This window comes from Salvia hispanica, chromosome 4 (assembly GCF_023119035.1).
Source record: "Salvia hispanica cultivar TCC Black 2014 chromosome 4, UniMelb_Shisp_WGS_1.0, whole genome shotgun sequence".
Lineage (NCBI taxonomy): Eukaryota > Viridiplantae > Streptophyta > Magnoliopsida > Lamiales > Lamiaceae > Salvia > Salvia hispanica.
This window is the reverse complement of record NC_062968.1, coordinates 7,718,986-7,738,545: the sequence shown is the minus strand read 5'-3', so window position 1 is coordinate 7,738,545 and position 19,560 is coordinate 7,718,986. Positions and strand designations below refer to the sequence as shown.

Genomic DNA, 19,560 nt, shown 5'->3' with positions numbered 1-19,560 from the left:
TTCATTGTTTGAATTAGTTTGATTTAGTCCAATATGATCAAATTAAATCACACACTTTACTATATTTGGTGGAAAGCAAAAATATAGAGAAGCGAACACCTAACTCCATGGCCAAAACACCAATAGAAATCTTGGATGAGAGCCCTCCGGACACAACTAGCAACTATTTGGAATTTAGAAGAATCTTGTCATGTATGTCAGGATGACGACCATCAATTACCAATATCCTCTCTCGTCTCTCACTTCCCATGTTGACCGAATCGACAATGGTGGTGGTTGTCCTGATAGCAACAATGGCACCGCCAACCCACTCGGGGGCGTGTGGCAGGATGACACGCCACAAAACAAGGCTGGTGATGAAGGAACTGGCAGCGGAAGCGTTCGATCATGATTTAATAATTAATCGAACAAATAAATCACATAATAATCAGATCTATTTAGCAGATTATTTAAACAAATTCTATTAGCGTAATTCTCACGTGTATCATGCTCATAACTTGAATTGATCATGTTTTAAGTATAATTGAAACCTAAAACATGCTTTTCTATACGGAGCAGAAATAATACCTTATTAATTCTCCAAAGAATTGACGATGGCTAGCGACTTCTCCACGTGACGCTTTGAATACTAGACCACGGATCTTCTCTTTGGTTCCCCAACTGTACTCCAATATCAGTATGGGCTGATCTCACCGGAATACTATGACTTAAATAAAAGAGACAGAACAAATCCTACTCCTAAAAGGAGAAAATTTCGAGCTCCTCAAGGACAGAGGGGGACGAAAATTTGAGTAATAAAAAAAATATTTTCTATCTCCTTTATTCTCCTATTTATATTAAGTTCCTTTTGGGTCCAGACAGTGAACTATGGAAGGTTTTGGATATGGGCTCACCCAATTTACTTTATACTAATTAAATAGAACCCACAATTTAATATAAGCTTTAATTGGAATATTACGAGCAACCACTGCATAAGTAATATTGAACTCTCCCCATCCAAATCCGAAATTATAAATAATCCGGGTTTCCGTTTTAACTTTCATTTCCCGCGCTTAAGATAAAAATGTCCATTAATTAATTAATGTCTGCTATTGACTTAATTAATTAACTTCCTATTAATTCCAAGAGTGGACTTAGCATGAAACGTTTATTTATTATTCTTAGAGTAATCAAACTCCAACTAGCTAGGTTCCGAATAATAAAACCTTGTTTCGCGCTCCTCTTGAGGACATTATCAAACGAGACTCACCTCACGCACGATTCAATATAATAGCAATCCTAGCACCGCTAGATATTAATCACCACTACCCAATATATCAGGATTATTGGGTTACGAAAAACCCGCACCATTTGATAAATCAAAGTAATGCATAATTAATATCGTATGCTCAATGCTAACCTACATTGATTAAGAAACAAATATTTATCAAGACCTCATCTTTCAGTAGATAGCACAAAGACACGTCTTGTTGTTAGATCCGTTCAGTGCTTTGCCACACCAATGTCATCTTATTTCAGTAAGGCTTAGAAATATGTGGACTGACATTGCAACCTTTCACGATGGATAGTCTAATTCCATCTAGGTCGTGAAATTCTTCTTTTTCTTTGTTTAGGACTGACCGTGTTACCTTAAAGTGGACGTCGCCCACAACCGGTCTATTAAAACAAAGACTTAGACTTTGTTAAGTTAACTTATACATTTAAACATGCAATTAACATCCATTAAATGTAAAACATAACAACATTATGACAAAAATAATTTGTTTTATTCCTTGGAAAATAAAATAAGAGTCTTACAATATTCAATCACTCGAAACGTAATTTCTAGTATACAAACTCTAACAGGTGATGTCGTAAAGGCTTATACTCGTCCCAATGAATTCCGTAGATTGATAACATATAACACCATAGCATTCGTGTCATCCCTAGGCACAATCATCTCCATCGTCGTTGGATTGCCATTACTAAACAGTTTTTGTTTGGCTATGACCTTGTGTGCTGCGGGTTTTTCGATTATTTACCTGCAGATTAGTTTTGAAACATCCAAATGGCTGATCAATCCAAATACAGAAGGCGAAACAATCGACTTCACAACTTTGACAGTGTTCACTGTGATCAGTGTAACCATAGTCGTTGGAATGGCCTTTAAAAAGGTAATATGGTTGTACGTTAACTGGGAGAGATTACGAAGGCATGAGGCGGATCTTGCAATTGATCATCTACCCAAACGTATCCTTTATAGGATTTTCCAATGTTTGGAGAGCTAGGGATGAAATATATATGATGTTTCAAATAATATTTGTCACTTTAACAAAATACACAAGACTCACTTTATCATGTATTCCCTCAGTCGTATTTTATTTTGGGTTGTCCTATCGTAGTTGAGTCTTTTTTTTTATGGGGCAAAAAATAACCTAATTTTTATCTCTTACTTTATTCTCTTTTCATATCTTACCTTTTTCTTTTCTTACTTTATTCTTCATTCACTTCACTCACTTTTAACACAATTTCTTAAATCTCATGCCGAAAAGAAACGTCTCTACTACATAGAGACAAAGAGAGTATAATTATATATTTCAAATAGTATTTGTCAATTAAATAAAATAATAAGCAAAGAAAATCTTAGATTAATATGGTTTTGCATCTTTATTTAGGCCTCCAGGTAGCCTAATGTTAGAGTTCTAGAGGTGGCAGAAAAGATTTTATTTCTGTTCAATTCTCTTCATATAATACGGGAAAGAATTGATAAAGAAATCCGAGAAGATAAATATATTCTAATCTATTATGACTCAAAAAATATCTTGCAAATAAAGCAAGATATCACCCAAAATAAACCATAAATATGAAAAAATAATACTCTCTTTATCTTAAGGTAGTTGAGTCGTATTCCTTTTACTTTATCTCAAAGTAGTTGAGTTATTTCCCTTTTTGGTAAAAACTTTATTCCTTCTCTTATTTTAGTCTTTCTTCATCTCTCTTATATTATTCTTTCTTATTTTACAACCTCTACTTTAATCTTTAACAAATTAGTTTCTTAAATCGTGTGTTCAAACGAAATGCTCCAACTACCTTAGGACGGAGGGAGTAAGATATTAAAAAGATCATATGTATATCTGGAGCTATAATTTTTGTGTCGAGCATTCCTTGATATTGTTCTCTTTAGGCGTGCACGAGCTGCTGCTGTCCAGGCAGCTTGACTTGCTAGTCGTACATGTGTCTCGGGCTCGGCCAATTAGGTTTGCTGGACTGGGCTCAGAGGTCGTAGTCATATCATATCATAACTGTTTTTCAGTTGAATAATGAAATATGCATTTCATACCGGTCATGTTACGTTACCTTAGGTTAACCTATTTAGTCAGTAATTCCCCTTAATTCAACATTGCCAGGCGCCTGTATTAACATTAATTTATACTAACTCTGACATTTATGATGTAATTTTGTAGTAATACAAGAAGTGGGCTTATCTATAATTAAATTGTACGATCGAACAAAAACACACAAGACAACAATTTTGTTACTCAATAAAAATATATTTTCTCTATCCCATCTCAAATGTATCTCTTAATACTTCATTTTCTCTTCATTTATTTGATACTATATATATATTATTTTTCTCTAACAACTGGCTAGATATTTTCTTCGCCCTAAAGAAGATGACCCCTTGAACGGCTCGCGATTTATCACTATTTGATTTGGTTTGGATTTTAAGAAATGTAATAAAATGTGAATTTAAAAAGTTAATGTAATATGAGTTCTACTTTTATATATTAACTATAACAAAATGTGAATGGAAATGAATTAATAGAAAAAGAAGTCACTATCGAAAATAGAAAAGTGAAAGGTGATAAATTTTTAGAGACTGATGAAAATGAAAATAAGCGTTAAATTTTTAAGGACGGAGAGAGTAATTTCTTGTGTCTCTCGGCTTCTAGACATTGATGAGACATTACTTCAATATTACAGTACGATCTATTCTTTTGACTTATGTATTGAATAATACTCCCTCCGTCCCGGATAATTCGGGTCATTTTGACCGGGCACGGGTTTTAAAAACTGTAATGAAAAGTGGGTTGAAAAAGTTGATGGAACGTTGGTCCTACCTTTATATATTAGTTTTATAATAAAATGTGAGTAGGAATGAGTTAGTGGAATATGGGGTTCACTACCAAAAATGGTAAAATTGAAATGGGACAAATTATGTGGGACGTACCGAAATAGAAAACTGGGACGAATTATCCGGGATTGAGGAAGTATTATTAGTCAAATCAATTGCAAAATAAGTCAAACCAAATTATAAATGCTAAAAGAGCTTCATTGTCTTGCGCAGGTCCAATTAATTATCTTATTTACACATTCATAAGTCAACAATAGTATTTATCATAATGTAAATGGTTTTGTAATTTTATCAGTAATGTGTGACAACAAAGAAAAGGAATGATTGGTTTGGATAGGTGGATAACAGGCCGTCAAATTATAGCCCAGCTTATGAGTAACTGGCTTGGAATGGTGGACAACGAGTATGGTTCTCCATTTACCATCGAGATAATTCAAATTTCCAACCTATTAAACTAAAAGGAAACGACATATGAATAGAGCTATACTTCATCATCACCTACATTGTTGTAACTCTACTAGGTCAAATTCCAATTCGGACACTTTTAAATAATACTCCCTCCGTTTCACTATAGTTGAGGCGGAACTTTTGGATACGGAGTCTGAGAAAGGGATGTTGGATGTGTTAAATAAATAGATAAAAAAGTAAGAGAGAAGAAAAGATAGAGAGAATAAAGTATAAAGTGAATAAAGTAGAAAAGAATAAAGTAAGAGAGAGTAAAGTACGAAAGAGAAAAAAAGTTATCATATATGGAAATGACTCAACTATGAAGAAACTTCTCGAAATGGAAAAATGACTCAACTATAATGAAACGGAGGGAGTAGTAATAGTAAACCTAGCTTGGTCTATTTCGTTAAAATTAAATTTTCACTTACATATTTTTACAAATACTACTTTGTTAGCTACAGTAGCATAAGTTCACCCAAGTCAAATTTGTTAAAATGTCTATATTTTGTCACACTTTGGAATCGAGTTTTGCAAGTCAATCCAAGCCAAAATGAATTCCAAAGATTGATATTTGGAGTCCAGTGCTCAAAATGTCCGGCCGCACGTTTCAATATGAATGTGCAATTTTCGTAAAACGGTCATAACTTTTTCATCCGAACTCTGATTGAGGGATGCAAGGTTAGCATGCCGGAGCTTATACAAGATATGGTGTGGCTCAAGGCCAGCTATGCCGATAAATCTCCGGATGCTAAGATGAAATTTATTCTCTTATTTGTACTCCAGTTAACTAGAAGAAAGTTTGATCTTCTGATGATGGAATTTGTTTTGCTCATTCAAATTCCATTTTTTTTTGGGAATTCCCTTGAGAGAGTAGTTTGTTTTTTCACATTTTGCAATAATATCACTGTCGTTTTATCTACTCCAGAGAAAAAAATACTGCATGCTCATTTGCCTATGATGAGTCTATGAAATAATTTTAGTTTGTCCTGAGATTCAAACTATCCAACATAGCAACATTCAAATACATATACAATCAATACATATATAAGCGTAACCTCTGGGGTTTAGTAAGTAGGAGTATAAGAATTTTTTTTTGCAAGTGTCTAAATAACAAAATCGTGAGAGTTCTATTTCTATATGTGAGACATCCATGCGATCCAATGTTGGTACATTGTTACGATTGATGATATTTTGGAGACTTCCTTCTTGGTATGATGGAATGAAATGACAATTTCTTTGCATTTTCATTTCATTACCTCATTCGTTCCATTGTGCCAAGCAAATGAATAAAGTGGAAGTAGGAAACAATGTTCCATTCCACCATTCCGTTCTATCATATCAAGAAGGGCATTAGAGGGGTAGGGCTAGATTGGGGATGACTGTGGACACAATTTGGGAAGTAGCTACGCACGACACCCTAAAGGAGCAATGTTTCCAAATGTGAACTGGCTAAAGATTTAGAGTGTTTCATACTTTGTCTTTGGACCTGATTTGCTTTTCATGATGAATGCATTGTTGCCTATTTATATGTCGAGGCTCTCGTTCCTTGAGGTTTTGACATGTTCTTGCAATCGTGTTGTGCATTATTTTCATGGATAGAAACCCGTTGGATTGAAGTTGGGGATTATGGTCTTGTTGTCCATGTCTTAACTGCTAGCCTACCTTCCTGCTCGATGTCTATGTGGTCACCATAAGCCGAGCAAAGTAGGGGAATGCCCTGAATCAGATTCGGATTGGCGAGAGAGACCATTCCATAAACTCTAGGAATATGATTTTGAAAGTCATGACGCAAAAATCTACGAACAAGCTGCTTTTTGGTCAGGCACAACATGACTTTGTGAGTTTTCTCTTCGGTTTGCTCAGCATTCCTTTAGGAAAGGTAGAGTGAGCAACTCTGGGGTTAGGGTAATAGATAATTACAGTAGACGGCATCGTTTAACTCAATGTGCATGTATGATGTCATTACAGTAGACGGCATTGTGTAACTAAATGTGCACGTATTATATTCGGACTCGAGATACAATTTCACATATTTGTGTTGGCATGAGATAATTGCCAGCAAATTTGAAATCCAAAGGTTTTCCGATTGATTTTTATTTTTGTTGGACAAAATAGAATTAGAATTGATCTAACTTGATGATTTATATTTTTTTTTCAATGTATAACTCTTTCTTAGAGCTTATTCATACAAACTTTGTACTACAATTACAATCAAAGTAGAGTGAATTACATATTTAGGACCTATACTTATCACGACGCACGTTTGCGGTCCCTATACTTGCAAAATATCATTTGCGGTCCCTATACTTGCAAAATATCATTTGCGGTCCCTATACTTGTATTTATGCACGTTTTAAGGTTCTTTTTCTTTTTTTTGACATTTTTAGGACTAAAATACCCCCAAATAAATGAAGGACAAATTTATATACTATTTTCTCTCCTTTTTCTTTCTTCTTCATTTTTTCTCTTTCTTCTTTCTGTAAATGACTTGTATAATTAAAAGAAAAATTGAGATGAGACATATTTGAAGAAGGAAATTAGACAAATCAAAAGTTCAGCTAAGAATTTATTTTACATTATTTTGTTAGAATTGCGAAGAGAAATTTTTGATGTGAGAAAAGGAAATAAGATTAACAAATCCATAATTTTAGTTCTAATTTTATTATAGACAAAGGAAAAAGAAAGAAGGAGGATGAAAGAGAGAAAATAGTGTACAAATTTTTTCTTTGGGGGTATTTTCGTCCAAAAAAAGATCAAAAAGCGAAAAGAACCTTAAAACGTGCATAAGTACAAGTATAAGGACCGCAAATGATATTTTGCAAGTATAGGGACCGCAAAAACGTTCGTTGTGATAAGTATAGGTCCTAAATATGTAATTCACTCATAAAAGTAAATGTAAGGTGTATTCTCACACAGCTTACCAATGGAAAAAGTTGTGGAAATGGTTATATTTTTTGTTGTAAAATATGTTAAATATAGTAAATATTACATCCGTCCACAAAATACAGACAAAGTTATGAATGACACTAGTTTTAATGCGCAATTGATAAAGTAAGAGAGAGAGGAAAAAAGGTTTAGAAGTAATATTAGTGGATTGTAGGGTCCACATATAGAATAACATGTAGGGTTAGTATTTTGTTTAAAACTTTTCATATTTGGAATAATGTGTATAGTTAGTATTTGTTTAAAACATTGGCGTAGAGGCTATTGACAATCTGCACAGGAGTATAGCAAATGAGCGTAAGAAGGTCCAAGTGAAGAGTACAAAGACAAGAGTCTATGTTAAACCTCAGCCAATCTAACGAGTTTTCCCGTCTCAATTTCGACCCTGATGTGAGAAACCATCATGTCAAGGAAGAAAGGATGCAAATGGTGACCAATAATTTGACTGTTTCACCGTTGTCTATGACCGCATGCTTCTCTGTGCTCAATGAGCTGAAGACTAGACGTGCATGTTGGGCTCAATGAGGTTTTGAATCAAGAATTTGGTACTGTTATACAAGTGTTGCGTGATGGGCAAGGGTGATGTCGGAAAGTTTTTATGAAGGGACTTATTTTACACATGAAATAAACACATGTAGGATAGGAGAAGCTTCGAGTGCGTCTAAACTCTAGAAAATTGGGTCGAGGGGAAAGGAAAGAGCCGTCAACAACGTTTCTAGGGAAAGAGATCGGAGAGAGAGTTAATTCCAAATCACATTGCCTTAGGTGATGAAATGTGTTCGGTTTGTGAAACCGAGCACATATTTTTTTTGTTTTCCAAATCTATCTTAAATAGTTGACTTTCACCAATTAATATACAAATCTACAAGAAACCATGCAAATTTATTTTGAAACTTTTCGATACCTGGAGGCTGTTTAAGAATCATCTCGAATTTGATAAACATGCCATCTGGCATTTACATTTCATGAGTCAGATCGGCTAGAAAACTGTTAAGGACCTTCTCCTTTAACTGCGATCTGCAGCGTGTTTGCGGCGATCAAAAAGTGTTCCGACGCCCTTCGTCAGGTCGGCGGAAATAATAGTTTCGAGTTGTGCGCGGGTTCCTCCCGTCGGGCAACGCGATAACTAGGCGGCTGATAGAATACTCCGGCTTCCAATCAGGATCGGCGGAGGGAATCCAAATTAGGATTGGAAAACATACGTTATCTTGGTTGGATGATCCCATTATGAAAATAGTCCCACATATTTATAATATGGGGAGATAAAAAAGATATCCTATCATCTCCTAAAATAAATGCATCAAATCTAATCTAATCTTAACCTATATATTATAAAGATACTAAGTAATAATAAAGAGAAATAAAGAAGATATATGTCTCCTATCAAAAACACATTCCATAAACTCCTAAAAGATGATTTTGAAAGCCATGATGCAAAAATATACTAGCAATACATTGCTCTTTCATTTTGAAAGTTGCATGATAAACTATAATTTGATCTAAATTTATGGTTTTTAATACACCCAAATAAGTTTATACATAAATCTAATAAGCCTCTTTTGAAGTTCAAGGGACTGTTCATACAAACTTTTGTAATTTACAATTATATTTAAAGTTTTAAGTTTTAACTACATGGGAGTATGAATTTTAGATGTTAATTGTTTTTATTTCATTCTCACTCAACTCAACGCCTCAACCTTACCGGACTTACATACCATGTATAACAAATGGTAAAATTTGTGGAAATGGTTAAATATCTTTTTATTTGTAAACTATGTTAAATCGTTATTTAAGATTTTTTTATATATAGTTGAAAGGTTCTTAAACATTTTATTAGAACAACTAATTAAATAAAGAAAAAAAACAATAAATTTTGAGATATACGGTTTTAATTTTTATTCGGTATTTTGTATTTACATAAATGAATTGAAATTAGTGCTAGTACTTTTTTTGGTTGCAAAATTGGCCATTTACTTTTCTCTCATTTTAAACTTGTCACTCAATTAACTTGCCACCGTCTGCAGCTGCGCCGCCCCCGCCCTCCCTCCGCCGCTTTCACCGAGTGCCGCTACTTGTTTATTCCTCCAGGAACTAGTTTAATCGTGCTCTCTTCCATTCTCAGTGAACACTTCAAAAGAATCTAAATTTTTTTTTAACTAACTAAATTTTACATTAATAAATACTATATAAATAATAGTATTAAACTAAAACAAAACAAAAAAAATTTTTGCAGCGCTGCGTTTTATTCAGTAAAAATTGCGTTTAACCCAGCTGTATTTGCTGTGATTTACAGCACTGCAGAGAATCCCATTCCGGATAGAATTTTCCTATTTAGGGAAACGATTTGAAATTTCATCTCAGTAGAGCTTATTTATGCTTCTTTTTACCTCACACGACTAAAAAGGCCATTTACTTCTCTCTCATTTTGAACAATTCACTCAATCTTCTTGCCACATTTTACGAGTTATCAACCAGGTAATTCTTAATCTCGATCTGAATATTTATAATTGGCTCTGATTTTGATTATCTATCAGCGTCGATGCTCGAATTTTTGAACTGAAAATCTTGTCTTGCTATTTGCTGTTTTTTTACTGAAGTGATGTTGAAAGGGATATAAATTTTTAATTTATTGAGCTTCTTGTTTGTTTAGACCGAAAACAACTTTAATTTATTTATTCTGATTAATGTACTGCTTTGATTTGCTATTTTCTTCGTCTACAGTATAAATTGTTAGATTGTCAACTAAATTTTAAAATTGCGCCTTGAAAGAAACGAAGATTTGAAGGGTTCTTTTTCCATTATGACCAGTTAAAAATAAAAAACATTTTCAAGTATTTCGGAAACTTATACTGGGGCTCTTTTGGTTTGCTTGACTTGACATTGCAAGTTACTCCCTCCGTTCCCTCATAGTTGAGGCGAAACTTTTCGGCACGGAGTTTAAGAAATGAATATTGAGTATGTTAAATAAATAGATATAAAAGTAAGAAAGAGAAAAAGGTAGAGAGAAAAAAGTAAAAAGTGAATAAAGTAGAGAGAATAAAGTAAGAGAGAGTAAAGTAAGAAAGAGAAAAAAGTTACTATAAATGGAAATGACTCAACTATAAGGAAACTTCTCGAAATGGAAAAATGACTCAACTATGAAGGAACGGAGGGAGTATGATATTATGTAGATTTAATAACTATGCTTTGAGATTATTATAAGGATTTTATTATTGACAATAGGAAACCAAACAAGTCCTAGTTAATCTTGCTCGATTTTTTATTGTTATTTCCTATCAAGGAATATTATAGCTAACTATTTTTGGCTTAATAAAAGGTGTTGCATAAAACCATGATGTGATCAGCCTGGTTTCGCCACTGCTTCGAGCAATAGAATGTCATGTTGAAAAGTACTAATTTGCATACTGAAGTTTGTTAAAACATTCATGCATCTGTCAATTCATGTACTCAATGAAGAGTCGCGTATCTCATTTATGTTTGATTCATGTATTGGACGAAGAATTGAAGTTCGGTAGTACAGGATCTTCACTTCCCATAGCCACATGTCGAAGGGCGAGGAATTGAAGTTGCATATCAAGGTTGTGGTGAACAAGCAGAGAACTAAGGTCCTGTTTGCAGAAGCTGGCAGCGATTTCACGGACGTTTTGCTAAGCTTCCTACTGCTGCCACTGGGAACGATCTTGAAGGTCCTTGAGAAGCAAAATGTAGACGATGCGCCTGCTATTGGAAGCTTGAGCACGCTGTACAGGGGCGTAGTGAATCTTGACATTGGTCATTTCCAGACAGAGGTTGCCAAGCAGAAGCTCCTCGCTCCAGCAAGTTGCTACGATGCTGAGTTGCGTAAACTGAGGCTCAACGTCTATAATGTTGTTCCTGCAAGTCCCAATTCTATCAATAGATACGACGGGGTCTTCACTGAAAGTGCAGCTTCTTTCATAATCGGTGATGATCTGAAGGTGATGCCTAATGTGATGGGTTCGTTCATGGAAACTCTCAGGGGTCTCGACATTGATGGGACCAATATTGATGGTGCCGAGACGATGAATGTGGCTTTTGGATCGAAAGAGGTACTCTGTTTTTTCTCTTAATTCTTATATATTTCTTGAGAATGTTACCTAAAAAAGAGTATTGTTTATGGTTTGTTTTTTATCAGATCGTGGACTTGTTGAGGCTATCATTGGTTTCCCGGAATCCACTGACGGCCTTCGTGCTGAGTGGTGGCCAAATAAGGTTGGCGTCGAAGAAATCCAGCGAGCAGGGGAATGCTTGGTTGCAATGCATCAACGAGAAAGTTGCATCTACCAACATCAAGAAGATGATTGTGAAGGCCACTATACAGAAATCGACTAACAAGTTCCTATTTGCTCAAGCAGATAACGATTTCATCAATTTCCTTTTTGGCATGCTCACGGTTCCTTTGGGATGTGTCATGTCGTATTTGGGGAGTAACAGTGGCCTAGTGGCTATTGCTAATCTGCACCTGAGTGTAGCAGACGAGTCTAAGAAGGTCCAATTGAAGAGTGCAAAGACAAGAGTCTATCTAACCATGTCAAACCTCAGCCAATCCAACGAGTTTTCCCGTCTCAATTTCGACCCTGATGTGAGAAACCATCATGTTAAAGGAGAGAGGATGCACATGGTGACCAATAATTTGACTGTTTCACCGTTGGCTATGACATCATGCATCTCCGTGCTCAATGAGCTGAAGATCTCCGTGTCTGATATTGAAGAGGTGGACGTGCAAGTTGGGCTCGAAGAGGTAAGATTTCACTATTTGTTTTGAATCAAGAATTTGGTATAATATACAAGTGTTGTGTTGTGGGCACGGGTAATGTAAGAAAAATTTTAGGGGAGAGGGTATTTTACGCATAAAATAAACACACGTAAGATATGGAACGCGGGGAGAGGAAAGAGCTGTCAACGTTATTTCTAGGAAAGAGATTGAGAGAGGGAGAGATAGAGTTGGAGACACAGTGGTGGGTTGGGAGTAGATTGCATGATTCTTCGTGCTTAATTCCCTTTTCATGTGTCTACCATTGGTCGTGGGACATGTTACTGATAACGTGATGCGAAAAATTGCAACTGAGAATCTCATACTCGATATTGCTGCTACAGGGTTTACGCATAGTGAAAGAGGCTCTTACATCGACGACGGCATTGGAAGATGGCCTCATCAAACCCATCTTGAAGGCGTCTCTGGCTGCTTCAAAACCCGTGAAACGGCCAAAGCTTGAATGCTGAATATGGATTCATCTCTCTTTGACTCTCTAATAGGAGTATTAGGACAAGATTGTGGCCGTTCAGAACTAGCAACATGCTAACTAAGTAACTTGATAGGAGTAAGTGAAGTCATGTTAGAACTTTTGTGTTCGCCATTTTTAACATATTTGTTTTGAAGCTTTGAAATGGCAGCACCACTTGTTGTAAGTCAAAAATATCAATCTACAGTTTACATTGAAATTGGGTTTGAATACTAAACTAAATTGGGCAAGAAATAATACACTTACGTTGCATTTTGTGGTTTGTGATTTGTTTTAATTTAATTTAATACTTCGTCACTACTTTTCCTAAGCAAACGAATTCAAATAAAACTAGGGGTGAGCATTCGGATTTTGGTTTTTTTTTGCCCAAACTGCACCAAAACCGAAAAACCGAATTTAGTCTAAAACTCAAACCGAAACCCAAATCGAAAAACCAAACTTCAAAAACCGAATAAACCCAAAAACCCAAAAAATAAAAAATAAAAATATATATATATATATATAGAATATATATATTTTTAACATATAAAATTGATATTAGTTATTAGTTATTACTGTAAATTAGTTAGTATTTGATCACACGCCTATATATTTATATATGTGTGATCAAATACTTATATAATTTATTTATTTTATATATACTAATAGAATATATATATATATAGGGGTGCACTAGGGTGCCACCATAGTTAGGATAACACCATACCACCAATATAGTCCGTTAGATCTCATTTATGGACGCCTAGGATTAAGTTTCGTGAAAAAACACGGGTTTGCAGTCTACTGTATTAGATATTGCAGTTGTGGTAAACTGCAATATTGTTGTGGTAAGACTGCAATGTTCAATGAACAAGCACTGCAATCTGGTAACGTAAAATTAGAAATTTCTTATTTTACCCCTCCGTGTTTTTACACGTGGCAGCATGACAAGACAAGATTTGAAATGGAATAAAGTGAAAAATGGGGAATAAAGTAAGAGAGAATTAAAGTTATTGTTTTTTTTAATATATATATGTATATATATACTCCCTCTGTCACGTCAGAAGTGATGAATTTCTTTTGGCACATGATTTTTGAAAATGATATATATTGAGTAAAAGTAAATCGAAAAAGTATGAGCAAAGCAAAAGTAAGAAAGATATGAAAGAATAAAGTGAAAAATGGGGAATAAAGTAAGAGAGAATTAAAGTTATTGTTTTTTTTAATATATATATGTATATATATACTCCCTCTGTCACGTCAGAAGTGATGAATTTCTTTTGGCACATGATTTTTGAAAATGATATATATTGAGTAAAAGTAAATAGAAAAAGTATGAGCGAAGCAAAAGTAAGAAAGATATGAAAGAATAAAGTGAAAAATGGGGAATAAAGTAAGAGAGAGTTAAAGTTATTGTTTTTTTATAATTATAATTAGAGGAGACTTTTGATTAAATGATTATGCTCTCAAGATTATAGCATCATCAGCGTCCAATATCAATCTCGGACCCCTCAGCTAAGAGTCAAAAATCCAAATATACATACCAATCCCACTTATTTTTTCTACCATTTTCATTTATAAAGTTAAATAATTTCGTAAACAAATGGGATTTCTAATGAGGACCGAATGGAGCATAAATTATGGATTGATATCCACTTCCACTATTTTGGACATTAAACCCGAATTTCTGATCTTTGTTGCTATGTGTTTGGTTGTTACCATTTTAAATTTCCACAGATATTTCGTCGACCCAATCTCTTGCGGGATGGTCTCCAAATGTGGACAATTCTTAATTTCTAGTTACTCAAGCATAGTCTTTGCACCTTCTTGTACTTGTACATTTCTCAGGTTCCACAACTCATTGATGAGTAGTACTGGAGCTGGGCAAACCCGTCGAACTGTATAGACATTTTTCTAGCCATGGAAGATTATTTAGTAATGGCATGGGATCTTCGTCAAGACAAGTATTTACCAAAGCCAAATATCTAATCCGTTGAGGGAAACTATTGTCACCCGGCAGCCTAGACAAAGGCCCATCCAGTTTGAGTGTCCAGAGTGTATCTAGAATACAATGTTGTCCAAACATGGTATTGTTTTGAAACGACACCCTTTGAAGATAAGGTGATGAAGGTGTTTCAATTCAGCTAGTGATGCAAAGAACTTGCCTACATCCAAATTTTCATCAACTTCTTCAACACCCAATTTTCGGAGAGAAACCATCTTTTCCAAACTCGAGACCTCATACATCCAATCATAAATCGAGATGTAGGTTAGGGTCTCAAGATTCTCTATCGCATCTACATTCAAAGGTTCCTTGCAAATCACATTAGACATGTAGATATGATGAAGGCTACCCATTTCCCATATTACTTGCAATCTCCACCATAAAGTTTAGAGCTACATCGAGAACCTCAAGCATTTTCAAGTTCCCAAATGAGTGTGGGATCTCTTGAAAATAATTGTTTCTCAATCCCAAATACCTTAACTCAATCAATGTGCCCATAGTTTCTGACAAAGTCTTCACCCCAAAATCTTCCAATAAGAGCGACCACCTCCATGGAAGATGAGAGAAACAAGATATTTGTCTTGATTCATGGACTGATTAAATTTTTCTAAGCATATTTCCTCCTCCGCTTTTTTGACTGATAACTTGTGCAGGAGAGGATTCATGCGACACCTTTTCATTTCACCGTTGACTTCGATTATGGATTCAGCAAATAACTTGTATGCCCATATGTTTATTCCCAATGTAGAATTGTTTAATCCACTTACAACCCAAATATGTACCAACTTTTCATTCCTCATTATTGCATTTTCCTTAAAAAAGGACATTTGCAAGAAACATGTCTTCATTTCTTCATCCAATACATCATACATCTGCTCCAATAACTTCAATGTTTCACCCAAATCAATTGTATCAAAAACCTTTTCCCATCCAAGGTTGTAAAGTATTTCATTTGCTTTCTGTCTTCCAGCATCTATTATAGCTATCGGCAAACCGCCACAATTTTTAGCCTCCAAGTCCACGCCTTGTAAATTTATCAATTGTTTCCAAAAACAATTTCCAGCTCTGATTTGAATCCAAGGCTTTCATCTCATGATATAATAGATATGTAGATCTGTAATCTCACGACGACTGATTATCCATTGCCTGATTTAAAACTTGTTAAGAACAGTTAATGACTAAAGGGAAAGTAAATGCTATTGAACTTTGAGATTTTGGATTATTAGACTATACTATTTGATATAGTCAGTTGATTTTTCGACCTTCCAAACTTACTCTTGCACATTTGCTTTTTTCCATTTTAGGTTCAACTAACCTCCAATCCATTAGTTACACTCTTATTCTATTATAAAACAAATGGTACATACTATATAAAAGTGAAGCACAAGCTCAAACAATTTCTAAAAATCCGTGGCAAGTTAAAATGGGAATATAAATGGCGAACGGAGGGAGTATTATGTATAAGCATTTAGATAGTTTAAGGCAATCTAATATGATGAATTTGTATTTCTAGTTAAAATTAATTCTAAGATAAGAAATAAAGACGAACATACCTAATAAAACGTAGAAAGAAAGATTCAGAGCTAAATTGTTGTCGAGAACTATGAAACATGGAAATCGTCGCAGGTGGTCGTAAATAACCTCCATGAGACTCTCGTTTTTCATATTCTTCGTCAACGAGGGATTTCCATCAAGTTCAATCAACTGTTGTATCAGTTCCAAAAACATCTCACCTCTACATTTGTCACTAGAAAGTGCTTGAATTTTCACACCAAGCATGCCTTTGATACACGATGTCACAAGGCCGGGCTCCTCGTTAAGAATCACTCTACCAAGCTGTTGGACGTTCTTATCCACGGAATCTTCTCCAACACTTTGTGGTCTGATTACCTTCTCACCATCTCCGAGCTCCCTCACACGCTTCCCTAACATCCTCAGCGGACCTAGGTCATATTCCATTTCATCAATGTTTCCCTACCATGATGATGAGGTCAGCTAACTGTCGAGCTGCATTGACATAGTCAGCTACCAAATGATTTAACAAGCTCCTCTCTCCCGAACTTTTGTCTGATCTCAACACATCCAACATTATTCTCAGCTCATTTATTACATTCCGATGGCAGCGTGCAGGATTTTTCCTCGTCTCTATTTCTCGTATTGCCTCTAAGATGATGGACTCCGACATGTATTGGGAGTTGGGACAAACTGTTCGTATGAAAATTGTTAGAATTTGCATAGAAATGAATGAAGAATCGGTATATGTAGACAAATGGATTGATAGGAATGATCTAATCTAATCCCACTATGTTTACTCCGATACTAGAATTAATCAATTTTGGGCTTTCACCACCTTATCATTTAACTACTCAATCTTACTCTTTCCGTCCCTCAATATATATCCCACTTTGACTCATCACGGGTTTTAAGAAATGTAAAGGAATGTATATTGAAAAAATTAATGGTATGTGAATCCTACTTTTATACTTTCTCCGTCCCCCATTATAGCTTTAAACAAAAATCATGAAAACCAAAAGTTCCAACTTCATTATAAATGGCAAAATTTAACATGTCAAAGGAACAAGTTCATCTAACTCTTAATATCTCAACAAAACCACTGATGATGTAAAGACAATTCATTGCTACAATGGAAAAGATGAATCAACCTGCTCCAACCAGTAAAACTATAAACTAAATGAACCTACACTTCACTCTTCATCATCCTCATCTCCATCACCACCAGAAGCCTTCTTTGAAGCTGCCTTTTGGTTCCTTCGCTTCACTCTTCCAGGGCGACCACCGCCAAATGGACTAGTGAGAGAGAAATCAATGTGTTTCTGGGAGTCAACTCTAACAAGGAAAGAAGGGACATTGACAACCTGCCTCCCAATCCTGGAGATGCATATAATTAGTTAATCCTAGTACTGGGCTAACACATAAAGGCAGTGTACACATAAATTTCTAGATATAAACATGAAAATGGATAATCTAGAATCAAATACATGTATGCAATTAAGCAAACTCCACAGAAACAAGATCAATCATTCGCACATTATTTGGAGCAGCTTCACTTAATGCTGAGGCTGGTGTTTTCGGATGTGTAAACAAAATATGGCAGTTACAAGGTTCTTCAAGACTAGGTATCAGTCATCTATTCTTACGATTTATGTTCCTACCTATTACCTAGTTATACCAAAGACAGATATATGGCACAATGAGGCTACTACAAAATATCTACAAATGAGTGGTGAAAGCTGGATGGTTTCTGATGGCCATATGGCTTAAGTATGAGTGCGCGAAAATAACATATGCAGATAGAACTTATGTGATGAGTTTGCATTGAAATGCTATGACGATGAGGTCTTAAATCATATACACACCCGAGCGACATAGAAAAGGCTTAACTAATGTCCTTTATAAAATTGGACACAGGCGAAATAATTGTTCAATATAGGAAGGATTAAAACAGGATTCAAATGATTCACCATCCATGCTAAGATCCAATTAACAAAAAATCTGGATTGCAAGGCAAGAAAAGGAAAAGACACATCATGACACACCAGATATAGCTAATAAACTTTTAGTAAAATTTAACTTTTGCAGGTATCCTCAACTGCCACCAGCTACAATCCAATACCTCAAAATATGCATGATGTAAAGGTGAAACAGAAGTGCATAAACTACAGTCCTAGTTCGCTGGAAGATTGCAAACAACTGTAAGTTGAAGCAAAGGGACACAAGTTTAAATATGACAATAACACCAGCACTGACACTAATTCAAAACACAAGCATATAGATAGTCAATACCTGATGTGCCTTTGCCTGATAAGCACTCTAGCATGGTGAATAGACTTGGCCATGCCTGCCTTGAAGACTAAAGTTTGGAGACGGCGCTCAAGAAAGTTCTCCACAGTGAGGGACAGGACATAATCAAGCTTGTTCTGGCTCTCATCCAGCAGGCCATACCTGTTCATCCTCCTCAATAGGGCCTCACCCTCGAAAATACGACGGGGATCCTTTTCATCAAGGGTCAAAAGATTTCTAGCATTGTTCCTGATACGACTCAAAGCGTACTGAACCCTCCATAGCTCCCTTTTGCACCTCAAACCATACTCTCCAACAAGCTTTAACTCAGCATCAAGTCTCTCCTTCTCATAAGGACGACGAGGCTTCTTAAATGTCTTCCCATCTGTTACAGGGTCATGTTAATTAAGTTTTGCTTAATCTTATTCACTGTCTGCTTCTTTTCCATATTGTAACTACATTAATTTGATCAATGCTCTTCTTAATCAGAACAAGTCGTTACTAAATTTCATTGAGGCTCAGAAAATATCCCAATTAACACGCATGAAAGATAGAAAAAGTAAAATCAGGTGAAGGCATAAAATACTGAGTTTGATCCTACAGTTTAGCAACTATTGAGATAACCGAATCTACAAATAAAAGAGAAATCTGCAAATTAGTCTCTTTCTAATCTATCAACGGAATCATCCATCAAGACACGCATATTTTGCTCACACTCTCAATTGAATTTACCAAACACGTCGTCGCTACTCGTCGATAAATAACGGACATACAAAGTGGCAACACACAAACACACAGAAATACAAGCACAGAAAAAATTGAGTGTGTATCGTGCAGGCATACAACGATAGAACCACAAAGAAGAGGTAGAGATGCTTACAATTGCGGTAAAACGAGACGTGCACCATGATCTGTGGCCTCCTACGCCGCCTGCTCTCTGCTGCAGCTGATCGTCGGTTGTATTGGGGAAAAGAGTGTTCAAAATTATTTGTGAGTGCTATTTATTATGA

The 19,560-nt window shown here is 35.4% G+C and overlaps 2 protein-coding genes across 2 annotated transcripts; one reads left to right on the top strand and one right to left on the bottom strand.

The window, feature by feature from the left end:
* The first annotated feature begins 9,887 nt into the window (after positions 1-9,887).
* LOC125224446 lies at positions 9,888-12,987 on the top strand. Its single transcript, XM_048127843.1, has 4 exons — positions 9,888-9,979; positions 11,025-11,571; positions 11,658-12,263; positions 12,620-12,987. Exons 2-4 carry the CDS (start codon positions 11,047-11,049, stop codon positions 12,743-12,745), a joined length of 1,257 nt encoding a protein of 418 aa, XP_047983800.1. The 5' UTR covers positions 9,888-9,979; positions 11,025-11,046; the 3' UTR covers positions 12,746-12,987.
* A 4,283-nt stretch (positions 12,988-17,270) lies between these two features.
* Positions 17,271-19,560, bottom strand: LOC125218794 (40S ribosomal protein S9-2). The gene is made up of 3 exons (XM_048120566.1): positions 19,431-19,560; positions 18,554-18,935; positions 17,271-17,638 (listed from the first exon to the last, which is right to left on the bottom strand). Exons 1-3 carry the CDS (start codon positions 19,456-19,458, stop codon positions 17,455-17,457), a joined length of 594 nt encoding a protein of 197 aa, XP_047976523.1. The 5' UTR covers positions 19,459-19,560; the 3' UTR covers positions 17,271-17,454.